The 25,873-nt window shown below is 37.9% G+C and overlaps 1 protein-coding gene across 5 annotated transcripts in view; it reads right to left on the bottom strand.

Annotated features, from left to right (window-relative positions):
* LOC150078149 (IQ motif and SEC7 domain-containing protein 1-like) overlaps positions 1–25,873 on the bottom strand; it is a 317,006-nt gene that overhangs the window by 48,770 nt on the left and 242,363 nt on the right. For 4 of the 5 annotated variants that reach the window (XM_090384960.1, XM_090384956.1, XM_090384958.1 and 1 more), the window contains 3 exons: positions 14,719–14,934; positions 13,474–14,287; positions 6,191–6,565 (listed from right to left, as the gene is read on the bottom strand). In XM_090384960.1, coding sequence (XP_090241086.1) covers positions 6,191–6,565; positions 13,474–14,287; positions 14,719–14,934 — 1,405 coding nt within the window. Of the gene's footprint in view, positions 1–6,190; positions 6,566–13,473; positions 14,288–14,718; positions 14,935–21,088; positions 21,246–25,873 lie in introns of those variants that run through there. The other variant, XM_090384959.1, reaches the window with a different exon arrangement.

Genomic DNA, 25,873 nt, shown 5'->3' with positions numbered 1-25,873 from the left:
CTCAGGTCAGCGACTCCTAACCCACCTCAACTCACTGTCGCCCTTCATAAAATTCACGATTGAGCTGGAGTCGAACAACTCTATACCATACCTAGATACACTTGTCCGGCGCGAAGACACATGCTTGAAGACGACAGTTTATCGTAAGCCTATGTGTGCTGGCCAATTTACCAACTTCCAGTCAGCACACGCACGGGGCCACCTCCTCTCAACCGCCCGAACCTTGCTAACTCGCGCCTGGACACACTCCAGCTCTGCAGATGAAAGGCGCAAAGAGATCACCAGAGTCAAAGTAGACCTTACGAGGTGTGGCTACCCCATCGATGTCCTTAACAGGTGTGATCTACAAGCACGCGACAACGTGACGACCAACAGCAACGCCAACAGTGACGAGTCATCCACGAGGGCATTCATCCCATACTACCCCAACCTGTCACAGCAGATCGGTAGAATCCTAAGATCGCATGGGATAAAGTGCATCCAACTCCCAGGCAAGAAACTGCGTTCTCTCCTTTCCAACATAAAAACACCTGTCCCCACCCTTCTACAGAGTGGTTTGGTCTATCGCATCTCTTGCCGTGACTGCACGAGCTGCTACTTTGGAGAGACTGGACGTCGACTCGAGAAACGCCTCTCAGAACATAAAAGGGCGATCCGTTTGGCGGATGTAGAACACTCAGCTATTGCCGAGCATGTCTGGACAACCCACCACGACATCGACCCACACCGCGATGTCGTGGTTGTAGACAAGTCCCACCATTACCTAAGGCGCACCTGGTTGGAATCGTTAAGTATAAAATGCTCGGATACCTCGTTGAACAGGAACAGTGGTTGTCAACTTAACCCCATCACAGAAGCAGTAATTCTGTCCATAGACAAACGCTGGCCACGTCACCACCATACGTCACAGCCACAAACATCAACAAACAATTAACCACGTGCCTCACGCACCATCCTGGCAGTGCATCTCTATTCCAACTGCCATTCAAAGCATTTTAATCTGATGAAGGCTGCCACCCAGCCGAAAGCTAATTCATTTATCATAGTTTTAATGCTCTGTGTAACAAAAATAAAATAAACAAAGAGATGAACCAACAAATGGGTGGGGGAATTTGGTGTGTTTTTTTCTGTATGCTATTTATTTTATATTTCATGTACAGGCACTCCCTGACTTAAATAAATTCGAATTTATGTAAGTTTTTGCCAGCTCGTGCAAACTGAAAAAAAATGTGGAAATATATTTTGCATCCCGTAGGAATAAATGGAGGTAATGTGAACTCAAAACATAGGTTGTTTTTTTTTTGGTAATTTTTTAGTCCAAGACCAAGTTGGAATTTTTGCTATATAACTAAGCTATTTAACTCTCTAAAAGGTCATTTTAGAATGGTAATTGTATTAGTTTTATATAAATTTATGTCAAATAAGCACAACACAAAAATCACTTAACTAAAGGAGGCAAAAACAAAATACGTGGCCAACACATTTACAAATGCTACTATTGGCTGAAAGGAAGGGCTATGTGGTCTGGCCAGAGAATGCATTATGCTTTCATTGTCATCATTTGTTCCATATGACAATGATGAAAAAATATATGTAAAATATGATAATGTTCCATTATAAGAATGAATTCTGAATGCCTCTGTGATATTTTTCTAAAGCACATTTCTGGAGATTATGACCATAAAACAATAAAAGCAATTTGCACTTTCCAGCTTATTTGGCTTTTCTGTTAGTGAAATCTATTATAAACGGGTAGTAAACTATCTTACTGCATTTGCGATAATATCGATAACTGGAATTGTGTGGGTTTTTATGTTATGATGGTGAAATGTGTTTCCCCTTCATTGAAATCATCAATCATATAAAAAATATAAATAAATTTTCAAAATCTTCTCTTCATTCCTATTTACTTATTACAATGACAAAGGGAAAGCAACCAACAGAAAGTACAAGTGGCGGCAGTGCTAGGAAACTAAACAAAATTGATTTAGAAAAAGATGAAAATGATTAAGAAGTAGGACAAAGTTTGTTATTGATTGCACGGTAATTAGGTCTTGCTGCTTCAACAATGAATACTATTTTAAAGGACAGCGCTCATATAAAAGAACATGTTAAAGAATCAATGCATTTAAGATCAACAGTGATCAGAAAACAGCGTTCACGTGCTATACTGAAGATGGAATATCGGATTCAGAAACAAGTGCCCCTGAGTGTAATGGTCATTCAAGCAAAAGCAAGTAGTATTTATGAAGATATTAAGTATGGCAAACCTGAAGCCAAGTTCGTGGCAAGCAACAGGTGGTTTAATAGGTTGAAGCACTGAGCTGATTTCCACAATGTTAAAGTAAAATTTTTGTAATTGCACAGTTTCGTAAAAAAAAAAAAAAACAATTTCATGCAATAATTCCCTCTAAAAGTTTGTCCAATTACTCCTTGAATTTATTTAAGCTATTAACTTCCACAACGACAGATGGAAGTTTGTTCCAGCAATTAACCACACAATGGCTAAAGGCAAATTTCTGCACATCTATTCTGCAGCTGTCTTTTCTCAATTTGAATTTATGTCTCCCTCAGGTTCATAATCTGAGCAAGCGGAAGAATTCTATAAGAATTCAGTGTGCTCAACCCATTCAAGGCCTTATACACCTCAATCAGATCACCGCGCAGGTGCCTAGTCTCCAGCCACTGCAATTTGCAGAACTTAAGCCTTTCTTGGTAAAAGGACCCCTTCATTCCCCTCACCAATCTTGTTGCCCTTTTCTGTACATGCTCAAGCAACTCTAAATCCTTCCTAAAATGAGCCCTCCAGACCCAGACGTGGTACTCAGGGTGTGGCTTGACTGTTGCCTTATACAAAGGGATAATCACCTCCTTTTCCCTGCTAGCAAAATTCCTGTATATCATTGACAATACCCCATGATCTGCTCTGGCAGCCTGTCTGCATTGCTCAGAAAACTTCATATCTGACTGCACACTCACTCCTAGGTCTTTTTCATTTTTTACCAGCCTAAGTGTAGTACCACACAGTTGGTACTTTCCTCTGGGGTTACTTCTACCCATATACAGTACTTTGCATTTGTCAATGTTAAACTTCAGTTGCCACCTCTCAGCCCATCTGCACAAATTTTCTAGATCCTGTTGCAGTAGCACACTGTCATTACTGTCATTAACAATCCTGCCAACCTTTGTATCATCTGCAAACTTCGACACTAAGCCTGATATACCTTCATCAATATCATTGAAAAATATACAAGACAACAGTGGGCCCAACACCAAACACTGTGGAACCCCACTAATAACATTAGTCCACGAAGAGCAGCATCCATTGATTGCCACTCTGTCTTCTTCCATTCAACTACCTTTTTATCCATTGTAGCAACTTACCCTTAATACCATTCTGCTCCAATTTGTACAGTAGTCTTCCATGCGCAACAGTGTCAAAAGCTTTCCTGAAATCCAAGTATATGATATCAAAATTATTTTTGCATCTAGTTCCTTTGTAACCACATCATAGTATCCAATCAAATTTGTCAGACAAGACTTTCCTTTAACAAACCCCATGCTGTGTCTGAATTATTGCTGCAGTCTAGATGATCCTGCAATGCATCTTTAACCAGAGACTCCATTATTTTACCAGGAACAGAAGTTAAATTAGCTGGTCTTTATTTTTCGTGTCACCCTTAGTTCCTCCTTTGTGAATTGGGGATACATTTGCACATCGCCAGTCCATAGGGACTTCCCCTGAGTCCAAGGGTGCTCTCATAATTATGGCCAAGGGTTTGCTTAGTTCCTTTGCTGTCTCCTTTAATATAACTGGATAGATCCCATCAACCCCAGTCTTCAACAATTTCTCCTCCACTTTGCTCTCAGTTATTACAAAATAACTTAGCTCCCTGTTAGAGTTTGATAAACTTCTGGCATTCCCCTCCTTGAATAACTCCTCGTGTGAATGTAGATGCAAAGTACTCATTCAGATTATCAGCTATCCGAGCAGGATTGTCAATAGTCGAACCATCGATATCAAGTGGATCGATCTGATTCATCCCCTTCCTTCTAGAGTTTATATAAGTAAAGAAGTCCTTGCTGTTTTTCTTAGCATCCTTTGTCAAAGATTTCTCGTAATCTGCCTTCATTTGCCTAATCTCCCTTGTGACTTGATTACAGACTAGCTTACATCTGCCATAGGCTTCTGTGTCTCCTGATAATTTATATGCATCCCATGCATTTTTCTTCTCTGCCACAAGTCTCATTAGTTCATCTGACATACATGTAAGCTTGAACCTTGAACAATATTTCTTAATCAGTATAAAAAGCCTAGCAGCTTCCACAATTAGTTCCTGCCGACCGGGCTAGCCAGGTGGGTAAAGTGCCTGCCTGGCAACCCAAAAGTTGTGGGTTTGAATCCCGCCTCTGGCTTGGATCAGAGTAAAATGCAAAAACTTTGGGAGGAGCATTAAGGCCACAGAAGCCAATGCGCCAACAACAAAAAAAAACAAAAAAAAAAAAAACAATTAGTTGTTTGTTTGTTTGTTATTTGGTTTTTAGGAGCTTTAGCAACTAAGGCCATATTGCTCCGGGATATGCGGTGGTCATTCCCTGACCTTTCCGCATCCTCCGTATTTGGTGGTGACGGGCTCGAACCCCGGTCTAATCAAGAAGCGTGTACTACGCACTGCTGCTCCTTCCCACCTGGCTACGGAGACGCCAAACAATTAGTTCCTTGAATGCTTCCCACTTACAATTTGCTGTTGGTAACATCATCGGTTAGTACCACTGTACAGAATTTAAAAATTGTCTGAGACCACTGTAGTCATCTTTACCAAAGCAAAAGTTCTGGGGAACGAAACCCTTACATAAGTCAGGCAATGGCTGTACTTATTTTATTTTGTAAGGTACAGAGTTGCTTTATTTTTTAAATTAACAATACAAAGTTAGAGCTTCAAAATTTTAAAATGGATAATGCTATTATTTTACCTTACTGAAATGCATAATAATAACAATTCTTTATATGCAAAAATGGATTAGTTATATAAAATATATATAGTATACAAAAACATTATTTGCAGCCCAAAATGGAGAATTAAAACTTTAAGATATTTACCAGAAGCATAGAAAAATGGGATAAACTAGAGTGTGTAAAAAAAAAAAAAAGTGATGCAATTTTTTTTTAATCATATATCAAGTTTGGAGGACTGTCTTCTCCTTTTATGTGTATTTTCAGCCAATAGGATTTAAACTACCTAGTTAATGCAGCTGTTTTAACAGTCACAGCAGAATACACTTTGCCTTCATGAGTTAGTACTAGGTGTCCCTTTTAAATTACCAAATTAACCTTTTGTTGACTGAAGATCAAGGCAACTCATTCTCAAGGTAATGTTAGTTCTGCTAAAACACCTTAAAGACCAAGACAGTCCAACAAATTCATATAACTGAAGGAAAGTTCCTGCATTGATATTGTTCTCAAGCATGGCAATCTGTTGCAGAGGCATATTCAAGGGTGGGAGAGGGGGCATAGCCCCCTTAACCAAAAATTTTAAATTAAAGAAGAACGCAAGAGGCCCTCCTAACGATCATACCTGGATATGCCAATGATCTGCTGTGAGAGATGAAAAAAAAAAAATCATTTTTTTTTTATTATGAAATAAGGTATGTGTTTCCTAAAAATCTGCACTTGAAGTGCAATAGTAAATTTTTTTTTTTTTTTTTTTTAAATTCAAGTATAGTTATATGTTGCAAAACAATTGCAGACTCTTCCACAACAGGAAAAAATAATAATAACAACAACATCAGGGGGCTCACAGCTGGTGAGTATGGGCTTGGCACACCCAGGGTCCTTAGCTGGATATCATCATTCTTCTCTTTCTTGGTGATTCCCTTCTACTTCTGACTCTTGTTCTCTCTCTCTCTCTCTCTTTATATAGCTAATAATAATAACAACAACAACAATAATAATAACATGTTGAACTTACTTCCCTATTTCATATAATGGACCTAGCTCATTTAATCATGCAAAGAGAAGTCTGGGAGGGGGAGACCTACCTTATATGGGTAAGCTATATTTAATGTGATATCTAATATAATGGTTTCAGAAGAAGCATTTTAATACTATTAATATTCGGTAAACAGCCAAATCTGCAAATTTATGGGGATTTTTAAATAAAAGAAAATCCACTGTTAATTATATACTTACTAGAGATTTTCTTTTCCAGACTGGTGAAGCATCAACAGCCAGGGCCTTCCCTTTATTAGCATCATAGAGTGCAGGAGTTTGTGGTGCTGGAGATCCCTCAGAAATAATTGAACCAATGGCATCATCCTGATATCGTCCATCTCTACTTCCTATAGAAGATGTCCGTTTGGGAACTTTTGGGGGAACTCTCCTCTGATCACCTCTAGGGGTTGCTATTCTCCTTCCTAATGCTATATCACTGGCACGTGCTTGATTTCGTTGCAGCATCATTTCTGCAGACTGTTTTGAAGGACTAGCTGGCATGTTAAGAGAATGCCGGGTACTTGTGCTACGATGCAGATCGAAATCATCTAAAATGTCTACTTCCCTCCCAGTCTGTAACAATGAACTCTAATTATAACAGCAAAACTAAAAGTAAGGTGCGCATAAATAATTAAAATAATCTTTTTACATTAAGTTTTTAATCAAAATGATTCAAATTATCACACTATTTACCAGATAGTTTAATTAATCTGAGATGCAAATGGCTTATCTTTAAGCCAGTCAAAACGCCTTAATCCCGTTCTGCTCCTGCTATTCAGTTCGGATATTATTTACGATATTCTTTTAAGATACATTTAATAAGGTAACTTGTTTCCTTGTCCATACCATTTTACAATTACAGCTTCATTAGTCTAGCTACATACTAATGAAACTTTAATTGTGAAAGAATTTGTAATACTTATGAGTTAACAAAGGAAATTGGTGTACTAATAAGAATAATTAAGCAAATTGAGAGTAATGGAGCAGTAAAAGATAGCACAGGAAAGTTACTAGGCTATGAAAAGTACTAAAGCCTAAAATAACAACTACAAGCTGATCTGTAATAGTATCACAGATAATGTTAAGGAGGCCAAGACTGAATATGAGAAACCACTGGTTAAGAGAGCAAAGAATTGGGGGTGGGGGGGAAGGAGTTTTTCATGTATGCAGCAAAGAAGAAAATGAATCAAATCAGATCCTTGCGTACTGGATGTGGAAGTCTTAAATAACCCAGATGTTGCTGATGAATTGAATAGGTACTCTGCATCAGTGTTTCCTCAGAAAGGGTGTGCGAGTGAGGCCAAGCCATATGAAATTAGCTTATGAAATGAGATTTTGAAATTATAGATGACTGTTTATTAGGAAAACTTCAGCCTAAAAGCAAATAAGACTCCAAGAGTTTATAGCATATGCCCAGTAATTTTGAGGAAGAAAGTGTATAGAACCATTCACTGAGGTTAATTATGAGGGCATCATTGGACTCGGGAGAGATTCCTTTGGTAACAGAGAAGTGCTAACGTATCGCCAATACATAGAGGCAGTTCTAAGAATGAAGTCAGTTGTTGTTTGTTGTTGTTTTGGTTTTTAGGAGCATTAGCAACTAAGGCCATATTGCTCCGGGATATGCGGTGGTCATTCCCTGACCTTTCCACATCCTCCGTATTTGGTGGTGACGGGCTCGAACCCCGGTCTAATCAAGAAGCGTGTGCTACGCACTGCTGCTCCTTCCCACCTGGCTACGGAGGCGCCATAAATGAATGAAGTCAGTAGCTACAGACTGGTTATTCTAACTTAAGTGGTAGGGAGCATCATGTGAAGGAGTTCATAATATGAGACGTAATTTGCCACACTGGTCTAGTGCAGGTTGGCAGATTGACCGTATTTAGCAGTCAAGGGCTCGAACCCCAGTCTACTCAAGAGTGTGTGTGTGTGCTATTGCACTTTCACTCCTGAGGAAGCCCTGATGATTCTATTATTATGTAGCAAAATAATTTTGATATCATATATTTGGATTTCAGGAGAGCTTTTGATACTGTTTCACATAAAAGACTGGTATATAAACTAAAGCAGTGTGGCATTAAAAGCAAGTTGCTGCTATGGATAAGGGGATGACTGAGTGGGAGAAGGCAGAGTGGTAATGAATGGACATTGCTCTTCATAGACTAATGTTATTAGTGGAGTCCCTTGAGGTTCAAGTGTTGGACCCCCATGTTCTTTTCTATATTTATCAATGATATTGATGAAGGCATATCAGGCTTAATGTCCAAGTTTGCAGATGATACAAAGGTTGGCAGGGTGGTTAATGACAGCATACTACTGCAACAGGATCTAGAAAGCCCGGGGGCTCACATCTAGTGAGTATGGGCTTGGCATACCCAGGGTCCTGAGCTGGATATCATCATTCTTCTCTTTCTTGGTGATTCCTTTCTACTTCTGATTCTCTCTCTCTCTCTCTCTCTCTCTCTCAGGGTAACTCGGGAATTTTTTTTTGGCTGGTGCAGCATAAGCCTCTGGCTTCCTTGCACCATTATGGCTAATAATAATAATAATAAGTTAGGCAGATGGGCTGCAAAATGACAATTAAAGTTTAAGACTGATAAGTGCAAAGTACTGCAAATGGGTGGCAGTAAGTACCAACTGTGTGGTACACTCAGGCTAGTGGAAAATGAAAATGACCTGGAGGTAATTGTGCAGTCAGATATGACATTCTCTTAGCAATGCAGACAGGGTGCCAAGGGAGCTCATGGGGGTTTTGTCAATAATATACAGGAATTTTGCTAGCAAGATTAAGGAGGTGATTGTCCCATTGTATAAGGCAATGAGTACTGCATGCAGGTCTGGAGGCCTAATTTTAAGAGTGATGTGGAGCATTGTTCCTAAAAATAAATACTGTCATAACGAATAAATTTATACTGTATAATAAATTTTTAAAGCATTTTGAATAGTTATGGGAAACAGTGATATGCAGTTACTTCTATACTAGTCCACTAAAAAGTTAATAACAATACAATGAAGAGTGCAGAAACTTCACTGATGCATTTTTGAACTGCAGATTGTTATTAACACACAGTTTTAATGTTAGGAAAAGTTTTTTTTTTTTTTTTTTTACATAAGATAAAATGTTATTGTAATTCATGTATGTATGGAAATGTTATGTAAAAAAAAATAACATTTCCATTCATGTATGTATGGAAATGTTATTGTAATTCATATAGCATATTAGCATTAGAAGTGCGCGCGCTCTGTGTGTGTGTGTGTGTGTGTGTGTGTGTGTGTGTGTGTGTGTGTGTGTGTGTGTGTGTGTGTGTGTGTGTGTTCACAGGCCAATTTGCATATTGAGTAGGCTGAAAAACATTGAATAAAAACTCACAGGGGACTACTCTTCTTTCACCTGACAGAAACTGAACTAGGGAGGCCTTTAAGAATTCTTCCCATGAACAATCTGAGTTTGAATTCTTTGAAGGAATTCAAATACATGTCATGTATTTGAACAGTATGATTACTGGTCAAAAAATTCAAATTATTATATTAGGGTCACCCATAATTTCTTACATATACCTGTTTATGTAATATGTATGTAAACTGCGTGTGTTCTCTGGTCAATTTGCCTGTTTTGCTGGACGAAAAAAAAAAAAACTTCAGTTTCTGGGGGGAAAAACCTTGCTATCTACGCCTGAGACTGACTAACTCAGCCACGGAGTGAAAAAAGCCCATTAAAGTTTCATTGACGAGATTCAAATCTGGGCCATTTCCACCCAGTGTGGGGAGGACGGTGATGATACCACTGTGCTACCTGTGCAGACATGATTACTGGTCAGTTATTACAACTAAATTTTATTTTATTTTTTGATGATTAGCCTGGCTAGTGCAGCAACATATAAAAAATGGAGTTTACAAATGTGACTGACACCCCAACTGTCTACAAAAGAAGCAGTGAATTCGAGGAACTGGAAAAACATGACAAATTCAATGCAGTCTGTATATGTGTCTATCCACAATTATGCTGCAGCTACACATAGGCTGATGGATTTTTCATGGTTGTCAAATATCGCTTTCCTGTCATTATTACCTTGATTCTTTCCTATTCTTCCCTCATGCAGTTTTGAAGTTCCCATGCCCAACAACAAGCTCATGGGGAATTATGATATTAAGGCTAAACCTGTTATATTTTCAACTCTTTTTCTCAAACTGGAATTTAATTCATTCTATTAAACTAGAATTAAATGCCAGTGTGGGAAAAAGAGTTACATTTAGGGTCATTATAATACATACAGGGGCATGTTAAATAAACAGGTAGGAGGTTAAGTGACGTTTCATAGTGTACCGTCATGTCTTCTGCCAAAGGAAGGTCAAAAACACAACCCAACAACCACTTCTCCCTATCCTCTCTTCATCTCCCCAATCTTTCACCTTGCAACACATGCATAATCCAATTTCTCTTCTGTCTTTTGATTGTTTGTCAAACATCCCAAAACCATCTCATTTCTCACTTTAACAATTCATTGATATCTTTTCCATATCCTCCTCCATACCCACATCTCAAAGCTATCCAAATCTTCCATTCTCAATGTCCATGTCTCTGCTCCATAAATTATCCCACTCCTTACGAGATATCATACCAAGCTTTTCCTTAAATGAATTCCTAGTCTTCAACATAATATTCTTCTCTGCTTCTTGAAAGCTTTTTTACCATTTTTATTCTCTTACTTCTTATTTCTCTGCTTCTCTTTGTTTCTTCCACCACTAGGATGTCCAAATACCTATACTTACTCACTTGTCCTATTTGCTCTGCTCCACTCCTATTTCCATATTTAACTCACACCATTCTTTTCATCCATTAATTAGTCACTATTATTATTATTGACTAATAATTCTCTAAGTGACTCATTACTAGTCACTTATTAGTCATTTTTTTTTTGTTATGGATGAAAAAAAAATTACATTCTATCCCTAAACATTCACACATGAGTTATTCAGGGAGGGGAATACCAGGCAGAGGTGAATTAAACTCTTGCAGTGAGCTAGATGATTTTGTAATAACTGAGAGCAAAATGGAGGAGAAATTGTTGAAGATAAACATAAGAAGGCACCTGGGGTGGATGGCATCTATCCAGTTATATTAAAGGAGGCAGAAAAGTAAGTAAGAAAACCCTCCCATAATTATTAGAGCTTCCTTGGACTCAGGGGAAGTACCCATGGACAGGAGATGTGCAAATGTGACCCAAATTCACAAAGGAGGATCAAAGGGTGACACAAGAAATTACAGACCTGTTACTAGACCTCCATTAATTCCCTGGATGGAAGGAAATTAATGGAGGCACTGATAAAAGAAGCACTGCAGGATCATCTAGACAAGACTTCAGTTATAGCTCGGACACAGCATGGTTTTGTTAAGGGGAAGTCTTGTCTGACCAATTTGATTGGATACTATGATGTGGTCACAAAGGAACTGGATGCAGGGAATAACTTTGATATCATATATTTGGATTTTAGAAAAGCTTTTGATACTTTTGCACATGGAAGACTGCTGAACAAATTGGAGCAGTTTAGCATTGGAGGCAAATTACTGCTATGAATAAAGAGATGGTTGAGTGGGAGAAGACAGAGTGGTAATCAATGGACACTGCTCTTCGTGGACTAATGTTATTAGCGGAGTCCCTCAGGGTTCAGTGTTGGGTCCATTGTTGTTTTCTGTATTTATTAATGATATTGATTATGGTATATCAGGCTTAAATGTCCAATTTTGCAGACCATACGAAGGTTGGTAGGGTTGTTAATGATACTAATGACAGTATGCTACTGCAACATGATCTAGAAAAGTTGAGCCGATGGGGTGAGAGGTGGCAACTGAAGTTTAACATTGACAAATGTAAAGTACTGCATATGGGAAGCAGTAACCCCAGAGTAATGTATCAACTGTGTGCAGGGGCATATTCAGCGGTGGACAGAAGGGGCATATGTTCCCTTAACCAAAAATTTTAAACTAAAGAAAAAGGATGCAGGAGGCCTTCTAAAAAAAAAAACTCAAAACCTTGATCATCATGCCCCCCTACGATGACACCTGGATACGCCACTGACTGTGTGGTATTATACTGACAGTGGTAGAGAATGAAAAGGACCTGGGGGTAATTGTGCAGGCAGATATGAAGTTTTCTAAGCAGTGCAGACAGTCTGCAAGAGCAGCTCATGGTGGCTTGTCAATGACATAAAGGAATTTTTCTAGCAGGGATAAGGAGGTGATTATCCCCTTGTATAAGGCAATGGTCAGGCCACACCTTGAGTACTGTATACAGGTGTGGAGTCCTCATTTTAGGAAGGATGTAGAGCTGCTGGAGTGAGTGCAGAGAAGGGCAACAAGATTAGTGAATGGAACAAAGGGTTGCTCTTACGAAGAAAGGCTTAAGTTTTGCAAATTACATGTCTGGAGACTAGGCACATGTGAGGTGATCTGATTGAGGTGTATAAAGCCTTGAATGGTTTGAGCATGCTCAATGCTTATGGGATTCTTCCTCTTGCTCAAAATAATTGCCTGAGAGGGCATAAATTCAAATCGAGGAAAGACAGTTGTAGGATAGATGTGCAGAAGTTTGCCTTTAGACGGCATGTGGTTGATTGCTGGAACAAACTTCCATCTGTCGTTGTAGAAGTTGATAGCTTAAATAGATTCAAGGCAGAACTAGACAAACATTTGGAGCGAGTGGATGGGTGAAATTAGATTTTTTTTTTGGCTGATGCTATATAAGCTTGCTTTCTTGCATCATGTGCCTTTACTAATGCTAAACAGTACAGATAAAAAAAAAAAAATTTTATTCTTGCCCTAAACAGTGGCAATTACTAAATCACACCCAAGTGATACACCTTATTTCTCTATGATTTAATGTTTTTTTATAGTGTTTATGTGATCAGTTCTGTGTAAAAAATAAACTTTCATGCCTTTTTCCTCCTTCAGTCTGACTCTGAATCCTCATATGGAATTTTGTCAAACATTTTTACTTAATTGGCAATTCGTTTTTTTTTTTTTTGTTTTTTTTTTTGATGAAAATTTAAATTTTTAACCTGATTGGCCAATTTAATCAACTTAATTTTTATCAAATGGAAAAGTATTTTCTTAAAATTATCAGAACAAACTGTATTTATCTTGGTTATAAAATAAGCCTTAATAAATGATTCACTGAACAATAAACCAGCAAACCACATATAATGTAAGCATTTACAGCTCATATAGTAAATACCAATATGTTTGCAATCTGTAATGCTGCTGTGCTTATATATAATCAGTCTAAAGATGTATAACTGAAATGACGAAGGAAGCTCTTGAGCAATAAATGTACAATTGCAAAAAGTTAGAGCCTCATATTTGAATATAATAACCAACTTACACATCCCTGAAAATAACTACAATTTTACCAAACTTTTAAAAATCAAGTTTTGGTATGTACAATATAAAGATATACAGATATATTTTTAAACTTGGTACTTACCATTCCACTATCTTCTGAAGAAAATGATTCTCGTGTAGTATAATGTTCATCTTGATGACAAACTGCAGAACTAGGACTGGAATAAATAGTGGAACTAATAATAGGAGTCCTGTGAGCACTATCAGAGTGCACCGAAGTCCAATTAGGATGCCTTGATATAGAAGGAAACCTACCAGAAGTCTGATAAAGATGATCTAATGTGGCAGTGTCTGTAGTACCATGCTGCAAGTGAGGACTTCCTTGCATTGAACGAAAAGTATCTGAAACATTTACAAACTGGTCTTTTGGATAGCCCATAACATCAGATTGTAGACCATCGAATTCTCCATACCGTGGAGTTCGTCGTTCTCGAAAGCTCTGAGAACGGCCAGGTTTTATAGGACGTCCATTATCTCCTTCTAATGTTTCTGTTAGTTCTCGATAAAGTGCTGCAAACTTTGACTTTAACACAGAATCCATATATGAACTGGAATGCGTACCAGATGATGGAAGCTCAGCAATGAGTTTCTTTTCCAATTCACTAGGTGAGCCACCAAGAGGTACTTGATGGTGCTGATACAAACTATGACCAGCATGTGCGGCACTACCATTATACATCATCCATTCTTTACTTTCTAAATCAAATGCAGGCAAGCGTCGTGAGAGTCGCTTCTCCCGTTTAGAGGCATTGGCAATGTCCTGAAATCTTTTCACAATACAATATTTCCTGAAGGCATGCTGAATTGTGAGAGCAGCTTTGCGAGCACAAACTCCACCATATTTTCTCTCCAGCATTTCAACTTGTTTGTCTAACAAATCCTGTGACAGCTCATACCTGCAAGACACACAGAAGTAAGATATTAAACATAGTCCTTTTACGCTGTAAAAAACTGCCAAAATAAAGTTCATAATCAAATAATAAATTTAAAATAAGTTTTATATTATTTTTATATAGAATATAAAATTATCAAAACTGGATGATTTCAGAGGACCACTGTACAATTTAATTGTACATACATTAAAAGCACAATTTTGTTCCAACAGCATCAGAATTAGATATTTTTGTGCCCAGTGAAAAATATTAAATGTGTGCTCCCCCCCCCCACACACACAACTTGTAAAATGCCATTAGCTATATTTTTATAAGGACTGCTGTGTTATGCTTTGTCCTGGGGCAAGTTGCCTTTGTCTGCTCTACTTCACTTTGTTTCAGCACTGTGTACTCTTTACATAAGCTAACAAAGTTCACAAAATATTAGAACTTACTGACTACTATGAAGACGTGAGCGCTTTAATGCTTCTTCTTCGACACGGCGGACAGAACTTTTCTTTAGACCTACATTTCCACTCACAGATCGTTGACGGGCTCTTCCAATCTGGGGGGTGGTAGAGGTAGGATGGGTATCTACAGAATAAGATCTCAGCTGCTTTAGTGGAGGAGGACCAGGACCACAAGATGATCGGTCTGTGGCTTTCTGAGAGCTGCAAATGAAAGGAAATACTAACTAATGAGATAGAATTATGCATATACTTAATCATAAATTATATCATGTTGAAATACAGCTATTATTACACAACCTATTAATGCTATTAATATAATCATATTAGAAAGTCTCTTAGTCATAAATTTGTGTCAAATAATGTGCTGGTGTTAAAAAATCAAAGGCTGTGGCAAAGTGAACATAATTATATTTTTAGCAATATTTTTACAATTGTATACTATTGGCAAATTGCTAAAAAAGATTTATAAAACTTTTTCCAATTGCATTCCATTCCAATGAAACCATCAATCAAATGAATGATATTAAATTGCATAGCAGCAAAAGTTTAAATTTTTAAAAATCTGAATGAAAATGTTTTTCATTACAAAAACTTTTTTTAAAAAGTATTTTGTAATGGCACCTTATTATTATTATTTATTTAATGTGAGTAAAAAGTTAGGCCAGGTTAAATCACTTTTATTTCCGATCATTCGAAACTATACTATAGTGTTCTGGAAGAACCTAATCGAACTTGACATTATCAATGAATTATGTTAGGTTATAAGCCAAGCCTAAATTAACCTAACCAGGTCTTGATGAGACACGTAATTTAGAGACATCGTTTGCAAAATATAACAAGGCATATTTCCGAAGGAAATGAAGTTTTCTGCGTACCAGCAGTCGGAATGGGCAGGAACGAATTAGAACGCCCTTCCCGTTCGTCATACGCAACAGTAATGTGGTGTTATATTTGATTATTAAAATATTATTAACGAGAGTTCCGTTTCGTAAAATTTTCCATTTGGGGCCCTGCTGCATATCACATGCCTCTAATCAATGAATGAACATTAACGGATAATTGAACAATTCTTACTACTACCAATATTCACCGTGGATCCATTCAAACACAAGCCTTTGTCATTTTTTTTTTTAAATTATATTTATATCTGATTATATTACTTTATCGACATCTCGGTAATGATGTATTTGACTGAACACACAACAACAATAATTATTTGCATATTTATTTCTTTGACCTTACATATCGCATTCTGTTCCTGGCTTCACAAAAGTTCACACTACTGTATAGTTTGAACCGCTTAGCTAGGGCAAACAAAAGTCCAGACTGAGATTTTATTAGTTTTAAAGAAGCAATTTGGATTTTCGGAGCCTATGGTCAAACATCAGAAGTTCATCTTTGCTTTTTATTAAATAATTTAATTAAATTTATCTATTTATTTATTAAACAGATAAAAGCTTTATTTAATTTAACTTAATAAGATAAAATTAATTGTGTTAAATTTAATGGCTTCTACCAGGTGGGTGTGTGGGCGGGAGATTACTGCTTCAACAGAACTGTAATTTTGGTCTGTCTTTGCTTCCAGCAGCTAATTAAAACAGGCACGTAAATTAGCAGGTGAAACGGAGACTTCACAGTAGCCGAATTGTTTATTTATTTATTTAAGAGAGAAAGCAACGAGTCTTCTAGTCTTGCCTCACGTACCGGACTATCAGGACATTCTAAAAGTCCCTCTCTCGTTTGTTTTTCCTTGAAGGCTTCAAGGTCAACTGTGTGCATGCGCTTGACCTCGATCATTTTCAAGGTCGTGTGTGAAGAAGTAAACACGTGAAAGTAGTGTGCCAGTTATAAAGCAGTGATACACATCTATTGGTTCGTTTTTATTATCAATTCAAGCAAAACTATAACTAACCCGATCCGAAAGACTGATAGCAACCTCATTTTTACTATCTTCTCTCCATTTGCTCTCGGAGAGGACAGTGTTTGGTGTCAAGCAACACCGGGGATCTCCCCCAATTCTGCGTTTGTTTCTCTGTGAAGCGTACAGAACTCAGTAAGGCCAAAATGTGTGTAAAGTGAAGTTCAGTGTGGTGTAGGGTTGTGTTGTTCTTTCGGTCATTTAGCCAAGAGGGCCCCTGCTGGTACCCCACGTTTCCCGTCATTATCACTTTCAGGTAGGCTAAATAGTAGAAAAGTCTGGGTACTCTGGCTGGACCCAATACAGAGTCACCTGAGTTTTATGTCGGGATCAAGCAAAAAAAAAAAAAAAAAATTTTTTTTTGAAAGTGAGCGCGGTGAAGATAGTATAAGAGGCGAGTAAAGCTAAGGAAATAGAAGGAGGCCCTCGGAGAGGAACAGAGAAGTATGTTACTACTCTGTGGATCTATGCATGCTAGATGATATGTAGCAAATCTATCATCAAACCGCTTTTGAGTTGTCGATGGCTTTAAGTGTCTGACTCGCCATATTCCTTTCCCGTCTCTGTGGGCGATTTCCAATTTTCGGTTTGTTATAACAAAAGCCTATCTTCTCCCCACAAGGCTGTAGCTTTTAAATACATGAAAGTTTTAATTCCTGTTATATAGCATTTCTTAAGCGTGAACTGCGGGCGATTTTCAGATTGTGAATAGGATGGCAACAATATACTGGGACTAATATCGATATTTTACGAACAACGTATCACAGATTTAAAAATTTCAACCTAATTAGTCGATTTTTACATATCAAATTTAGAACTGCCAATTTAGTGCTCCCACCAATTTTAAACATAGTTTGGCCTAATAAACAATGCCGCTTTCAAATAATAACAACAACAACAATAATAATAATAATAATAATTAAATAAAGATGAGTTATTGGATGCAAAAAATAATTTTGATATCATATATTTGGATTTCAGGAAAGCTTTTGGCACTGTTGCGCATGGAAGACTATTGTAGAAATTGGAGCAGAATGGTATTAAGGGTAAGTTGCTACAATGAATAAAAGGATGGTTAAGTGGGAGAAGACAGAAGGTGGTAATCAATGGGTGCTGCTCTTCGTGGACTAATGTTATTAGTGGAGTCCCACAGGGTTCTGTGTTGGGTCCACTGTTGTTTTGTATATTTATCAATGATGTTAGGCCGCCGTAGCCTAGTGGTCAGGCGCGCGGGTGCATAAGTACACGTGCCTTGAGTGACCGGGGTTCAAGCCCGTGACTACTGAATACGGTGCTGTTTCTTGTAATCTATCTATCTTGTGAACTCCTCTGACCGTTTGGTCGTCCCGGAGTATAAACAGAAAATTTATTTATTTATATTGATGAAGGTATATCAGGCTTAGCGTCGAAGTTTGCAGATGATACAAAGGTTGGCAGGGTTGTTAATGACAGTAATGGCAGTGTGCTACTGCAATAGGAGCTAGATAATTTGGGCAGATGGGCTAAGAAGTGGCAACTGAAGTTTAACCTTGACAAATGCAAAGTACTGCATATGGGTAGAAGTAACCCCAGAGAAACGTACCAACTGTGTGGTACTACACTTAGGGTTGTAGAAAATGAAAAAGACCTGGGAGTAATTGTGCAGTCAGATATGAAGTTTTCTGAGACAGGCTGCCAGGGCAGGTCATGGGGTTTTGTCAATGATATATAGGAATTTTGCTAGCAGGGAGAAGGAGGTGATTGTCCCTCTGTATAAGGCAATGGTCAGCCCACGCCTTGAGTACTGCGTACAGATCTGGAGGCCTCATTTTAGGAAGGATATCGATTTGCTTGAGGGTGTACAGAGAAGGGCAACAAGATTGGTGAGGGGAATGAGGAGATCCTCTTACCAAGAGAGGCTTAAGTTCTGCAAATTGCAGTGGCTGGAGACTAGGCACCTGCGCGGTGATCTGATTGAGGTGTATAAGGCCTTGAATGGGTTGAGCACGCTGAATTCTGATGGGATCCTTCCACTTGTTCAGATTACGAACCTAAGGGGGCATAAATTCAAATTAAGAAAAGACAGATGTAGAACAGATGTGCGGAAATTTGCCTTTAGCCAGCGGGTGGTGAATTGCTGGAACAAACTTCCATCTGTCGTTGTGGAAGTTGATAGGTTGAATAAATTTAAGGAGGAACCGGATAGGCATTTGGAGGGAATGGTGTGTGTTTTTTTTTTTTTTTTTTGTCTGATGCTGGCATAAGCTCATACACTTGCTTTCTTACATCACGTGCCACTACTACTACTGTACTACTATTATTTGTTTTGATCGTACTTAACTCTAACTTGGGACTGCAAAAATTCTATTAAGTGTATTGCCTTGTTACTTTGTTAGATAAGATAACTAAATAAGCCGGTTTAAAGGAAGTTATTAAGCTAAACAAACTCCGGAAAACAGCAAAGAGCAGCCAGGAATTTATCCAGGTGGCACAAATATAAAATCTAGGAGAATAAAAGACTGGATCTCATGACGTTCACCTATGGGCAGCGGATCGCCAATGACTGGAATAGGTAGCGTTCCAACGTAGTAGAGGCAGTGAGTCAGGCTAAGTTCAAACAGAATTGGATGATTACCTTAGGGGAATAATGTAAATATTCTGTTTTATGTCACTGTTTATATATTTTGGCTGGTGCTGAATAAGACCATTTCCTTTCAGCCTTCGTCCTTAAGAATACTAGTCAAAACTTACCTACTGTAGTTAGACTTCCTCATTCGAAGTGACTCTGAAGGATTCTATAATTATCGACTATTATAAGCAATACTGTTTTCAATAACGTTAAGGGACTAAAATGATCTCTGCTTTGGAATAAAACGCTTAACTCCCTTTCCTTCACTTACTCTTTATTTATTTTCTGTGCCACCATGTACCTACGTTAAGCAAGGACTTCTGGTCTGTCCTTTAAAAGTCTTGGGTATACCTGTATCAAATTAAAGCGAAGTACAAAATTGTGGGGTGGAATGAAACTGTCCACTAGTCTCTAGAAAGTAGCTGAGAAGTACACAAATAACTTTGTCTTCAGTACCAGTGAGCGATTATTCTGAAAAGAATAATTAAAAAAAGCTACTACAATCAATGCTTGAAATAGAATCTCGCTCTTGACCACTAGGATACGTATACAACTAATGCACCTATAGATTTTTTCCAAGTATCCGGCCGCGCTCTAATTATATAATATCGAATTAGCGGGTGTAATATAGCGATAATATCAATATGCGATTTTCGATATTACGATTGCAATCGCTAGTCGTTGATACGAAGGGTTTTTTATTTTATTATTACTGCAAGTTACTAATTAAAATTAACATAGTTATTTCAAGGAGTTTTAGTCAGGAATGACAACTGAATTCAGAAAATTTTAATAATTTTTTTATGAATTTAAAAATTCTTTCCCTTCGGGATTTCCTTTATATTGCTTAGTTATGATATGTTGAAAAATAAAAAGTATGCACGAAGAGATTTGATTGTCAATGTTTGCATACGTGGCAACAGCAGAACTGTTTGTCCTAAATCAGGACAAATTTAGAAATACTGTATTAGCGGGCAAAAAATTAGATCTAGATTGCTGCCAAATTCAAGTGCAATAGCGCTACCAGCAACAAGCGAGTCCGGTGTAAGATAAAAATAATGCCCTCCCCATGTATTTACTAGGTGAAGATTCTGTTACTTTAGTGGGGATTTGAGTCGAGTCGTGGCTACACTCTGGTCACGCGTTTCTTAATAGTGCAGTACTTCTATTTAAAAAATAAATCTCACTCATTCTAGTGCAGTTTCGATAACTTTCATTTTTGGCCAAGCAATGGACCACCCTTTGAGATGCGCTGAACTAGAATACCATAGGAAACTGCACGCTATAGCCTGAATAGTCGATAGTACAAATTTGACTACATTTTGTCAAATTCCGATGATGACTTTGATGCACTGTCCTAATAAAGAAGGGGAATTTAAGGTTCGTGAACGAAGGGAAGTTGAAATCAGTGCTGCATCCAGGAAGTGATCAATATTTCCAGTCCCAGTCACCCACCACTATTCCGGAGAATCCAAGCTTTAATCATCAGTAAAATTGCATTTGGCAATAAAAAAAAAAAAAAAAAAAAAACCACATTAATTTAATCATGGGGCTATAGCTCCTACCTGGGACCACCACTGCATACCACAATTATTAAAGAATATTTTACTGTGTTCTGGACCATCGAATTTTACTCGTATATGAAAGCAAATCAGAAGTATCAGCTCTTGGGTAAGATAACGATAGTAAATTCAGTGGTCAAGACATTCCCGCTTAACTTCATGCACAGAATCATAATTAAAACTTCCAAACTTGGGCATAATACAGTTTGTACTACTATATTAACAATATAAGCAAGTGTAAACCAAACTAACAGTTTGCAAACTTACCCGAAAACAAAACCCGAGATGCAAATCAACATTTTGGACCCTATGGTTAAGCAGTAAACTTCAATACGTCAGGCTGAACAGTCAAACATGATCACAATCCATTTTTCTAATCCGGATGGAAAACGCAACACAGTTTCGGCAATAACTGTCACCTCGGTCAGAAATCAAGCTGCTACCACTGCTTACACTGCACTGTCGCTTAGCAACCCACGACAACTCCAGATGTTTTCAAGTGTACGTTTACGACTGCAGTTGACCCGAAGTAGACGCTTATAATAAGGAACCAGTAGGCCAGGCTGTAGGCCAATCAAATGTTAGCGCATGTGCCAGGTGTATTCGTGAACTCCAGCGCGTGCCAGGCAGCAAGAATGCTGCCATTCTCACCATGGGATAATTATTAACAACAATACGTAGTGGCTCAGCTTTTCAGCAACAGTCGGGGGAAGCGGGTGCAGAGAAGCTGGCGCACGTGTGATGCACGAGCAAGAAGGTGGTCCCCGAAAGGGGGGGGGACAAAATAAAAGAAAAAGCGCGTGCCTTAGACCAGGTGCACAATAGCAAAGCGGACACAAAGATCTGCAGGCTATATTTTTTTTTTGTTGTAATAAGAAAAAGGCAATTTGACATAGTGGTAGTCCACCATCTGCGCTTACAACAGCAGGTTTTCGACTAAACTTTTCTTGCAGAACCTTCTACCTTTGTGAAGAAGTTCAGAAATAAGGAAGTTTCATATCCTTTTAAAAACATTTTTCTTTTTTTCAGCATGTGGTCAACTTCAGAAGCAAAATACAGAATAAGGTTACTCAAATTAAAGGTTATAACCGGCTACAGCTCAGAAATTTAAACACTTATACCCAAGGAGAGGCAGCAGAAAAATAGTACGGGACAAATAAGAGAACCGGAGCCGTTCTGACTGTCACGTGATTGCAATCATTATTTTTTCTCCACTTTTTTGTTCTTAACGGTCTGGTCGCCGTTTTCCATTTATTCATTAAACTAAATCTGTAATTGTCTTATTGCAGGTTTTCGCTGTTATTAATCATTCTGAGGTTCTCAGTACAACCTTTAGTTTTGGCTCCCTCTGATGGCGCGCCTTTTTTTGTGCCCATTGGTGAAATTCATTTCTGACATGAGGCAAATCACAACTGAACAAATATGTTGTCTGTTGGGAAAATAAACAAAACGGCACAGAAGTGTGGAGAACACGGTGTAACTAAATTTAAAAAAAGCAAAAGGTAATGTTCTCATGCGATCTGGATATCTGTACGGTTGACATTGCGGGCTTTACTGCAATGGTCCATTTAATTCCAAAAATCTTTTTAGACTCCTTTCCTTCACTAACTCAAGTGAAAGTGCTTGTCGCCCGTATTCCAAATTTAATTCATTCATCTCTTCTTGAAAATAACGTTCTCCGGTCCAAGGTTGAATGAGGTTCCACAACGCCTCTAGTTATTAATTTTTCAACTCTCGTCGGAGAAAGTTAAAGGTCTATCGCATATCGTTGAGTTTACTACATTAGTGGAAAAATCCAGATATTTTATCAGCTTGATGACCATGTTAAATACCAGGGGGATTACGTGGGCCGTCGTTTTTCAGGTCTGAGGTGAATGATCTGGCTGTTTAAGTTTCAGATTAATATTCAACGATGAATAAATTTTATGTTTTGCCTTAATAGCAAAGACTATTTGCCTCGCCCTCAGGTCACTGAATTGCAGTCAAGTAGGGAGTAACGTCTTTGATCCTGTCTTCATCAGAAGCAGACAGTTATTTCGCACTTTTATTCAAAGCAGTTTTAAATACTGCGAATTATTCATAAATACAACAGACTCCCGATTTTCCGGGATAGATGGTAAAAAAAAATATTCCTGGATAATCGATTTCCCGGTTAATCCAAAAATACAGTAAGTCCCCGACATATGTAAGAGATACGTTCCAGGACTTCTTACGCAAGTCGAGATTTGCATAACTCGGGAATTACTAATCAAATGCTACTATATCCCTGATATGCCAAAATTACGAAAACCACATAATATCCTCAGAAGAATGAAGAAAAATAGTTATATATTTTTAATTAGTTCAATTAAAAACTTTATCTGGGGACAGCGGTGAAGTAGCCGGAGTGGCACATAAGAAAAGAAAACAAAAAAAGCAAGAATAAACGGATGTTATTGTACTGTAAAAACTGGTATGTATTTCATAGCTTTGATTATTATTATAGTTGACCTTCATTGGTGTCGACCGCTTCTCGTATTCTGTCTTTCTCCTTTATTGTGTTCACCGTTGCCACTGACAAATCTGAATTCCGCGCGATCCTTGTTAATGTTTGGCCATTTTCATAGATCCTTATTGTTTTAATTTTCGGATCCAAATCGATCGCTTTCCTTTTCTTGATAGACTTACTAGTACCGCTATTCTCTTAGTCGGCACCATGATAATGGTCAAAATGAAATTTTCTGAAAAGAACTTCACAGGAGTAAGGCCAAAACTCATTATTATCATCCCACGCGAGCTCACATTTTACTAAAGCACATTTCTGGAGGTCACTGCCATAAAACAATAAAAACAATTTGCACTTTCCGGGTTACTGGGCTTTTCTGTTAGTGCAATTAATGATAAACGAGTAGTAAACTCGATCTTATTGTATTTGCGATAATACCGATAGCTGGAATTCTGAGTTGTTACATTATGGTAAAATGTGTGTCTCCTTCACTTGAAACCTTCAGTCATATAAAATAAATTATAAACAACGTAATGTAAGTCCGAAGCTACATAAGTCGGGGACTTGCTGTATCAAAAAATTGTTCTGCAACCTACGTAAAAAGTATGGCGATAGATAAAGAACTTACCACGCACTACTAGCGAGTCCAATACGATGCTTCCCTTTATTTTTTACAATGTCGCGTATGGTTTGGTCACCAACATTGTTCTTTATAGATTTAACGGTTGGACCGTTTTCAAACTTTTGAATAATTTCAAGTTTTTATTTAAATAAAAAACCCCCACAACTCTTGCGTTGGCCCATCATTTTCGTGATTTCTGAACAAAAAAAAAAAAAAAAAAAATTCCGACATGCATAACGAAACAAAATTTATCCTTTTGCGGTGCGATGGAACACAACAATCGACGGGACGCACTAAAACAAACTAAAATTTGGTCTCTCTTTTTTTTTTTTTTTTTTTTTTTTGAGCGGCGAATTCAAGATAATAGGCACACTAATCTTCTAATGACTACTTATAACGCCGCTTCTTGTCGCTTATTTACGACTTGCAAAACATCTATTTGTGCCTATTCTAGTTATGACTTGAATTTTTAGTCTATATTTTTTTCCCTTTAATTTGGAATCTTGAAGTGTCCCGGTTAATCCGATCCCGGTAAATCGAGAGTCTGCTGTACATGCCAAATGTGCAAGGAAGTTAAAACCTTAAGTAATTGCATTGATAAGTGTATCAAAGGGGAAAAAAAAAAAAAATTAAATGAATGCAAACGCTAGATGTAAAGTCGAAATTAATCATCATCAGCCATTTTCAATCCACTGAGGGATGAATGCCTCTCCAGCAACTTTCCAGTTCCTTCTGTTTTGTGCAATGGCTATCCATTTGTTACCCATAAACTCGTGAATTTCATCTGTCCATCTCCGTCGTTGTCTTCCAGGTTTTATTCTAGTTCCTCTTGGGGACCATTCAGTTATTTTCTTAGTCCATCTATCATCTTGTCTTCGCGCTTGTGTCCTACCCAAGACCATTTTAGTTCTTTAGTTTTGATAAGAATGTCCTTTACTTGAGTTTGCTGCCTAATCCATAAGGCAATCCTAATCCATGAGTGCCCAAGTTTCACTTCCATAAGTCATGGTGGGGAGTATATATTAGTTCATTATTTTAAGTTTCAGACAAAATGGGACATTGCTCCTCAGTATGTGATTTTATTTCCTGAATGCTATCCATCCAAAATTTATTCTTCTCTTGACTTCCAGCCATTTATCGTTATTACAGCCAATGACTTGTCCCAGATAGGTATATGACTCCACCTTTTCAATTACTGCTCCTTCAATCATTATATCCCTTTCTGTGGCATACTTGTTCATCATTAGTTTTGTTTTAGCCATATTCATCTTTAGTCCAAAATCCTTACTAACTCTGCATAACTGATTAAGATTTTCCTCTAATTCTTTGGGATCGTGGCTTATGACCACAATGCCATCTGCACATCGTAAATGGTTTAGGTACTCTCCATTCACATTGACTCCTTTCTGCGACCAGTCTAATTTTCTGAAAGCTTCCTCAAGGGCAGCAGTAAACAACTTCGGAGATATTGTGTCTCCTTGTCGAACTCCTTTCCCAATTTTAAATTTGCTACTGTCTTTGTCTAGTCTAATAAAGGAGGTAGCGTTCTCGTATATTTTCTTCAAAATCATAATATATGGGGTATCGATGCCTTGTCTTTCCAGTGCCCGAGAGTTTCAGTATCATTGCCTTATGCTGTGTGGAGTCAAATGCCTTTTCATAATCCACAAATTCCAGGCATAATGGTGTTTTATATTCATTTGCTTTCTCCATTAGCTATGACATTACGTGAAGGCGATCCATAATGGAGAATCCTGTCCTAAAGCCAGCTTGCTCTTTCGGTTGATCCTTATCAAGTATTCTTTCTAATCTGTTAGTAATGACCCTTGTGAACAACTTGTAGATGTGGGATAACAAGCTAATTTGTCTATAATTTCCAATTTCTGATTTATATCCTTTCTTATGCAGCAAAACTATGGATTGCATTAATCCACTCCTTAGGCAT

This window comes from Mastigoproctus giganteus, chromosome 11, assembly GCF_048544385.1.
Source record: "Mastigoproctus giganteus isolate SK-2022 chromosome 11, ASM4854438v1, whole genome shotgun sequence".
NCBI classification, from domain to species: domain Eukaryota; kingdom Metazoa; phylum Arthropoda; class Arachnida; order Uropygi; family Thelyphonidae; genus Mastigoproctus; species Mastigoproctus giganteus.
This window is presented reverse-complemented; position numbering and strand designations above follow the sequence as displayed.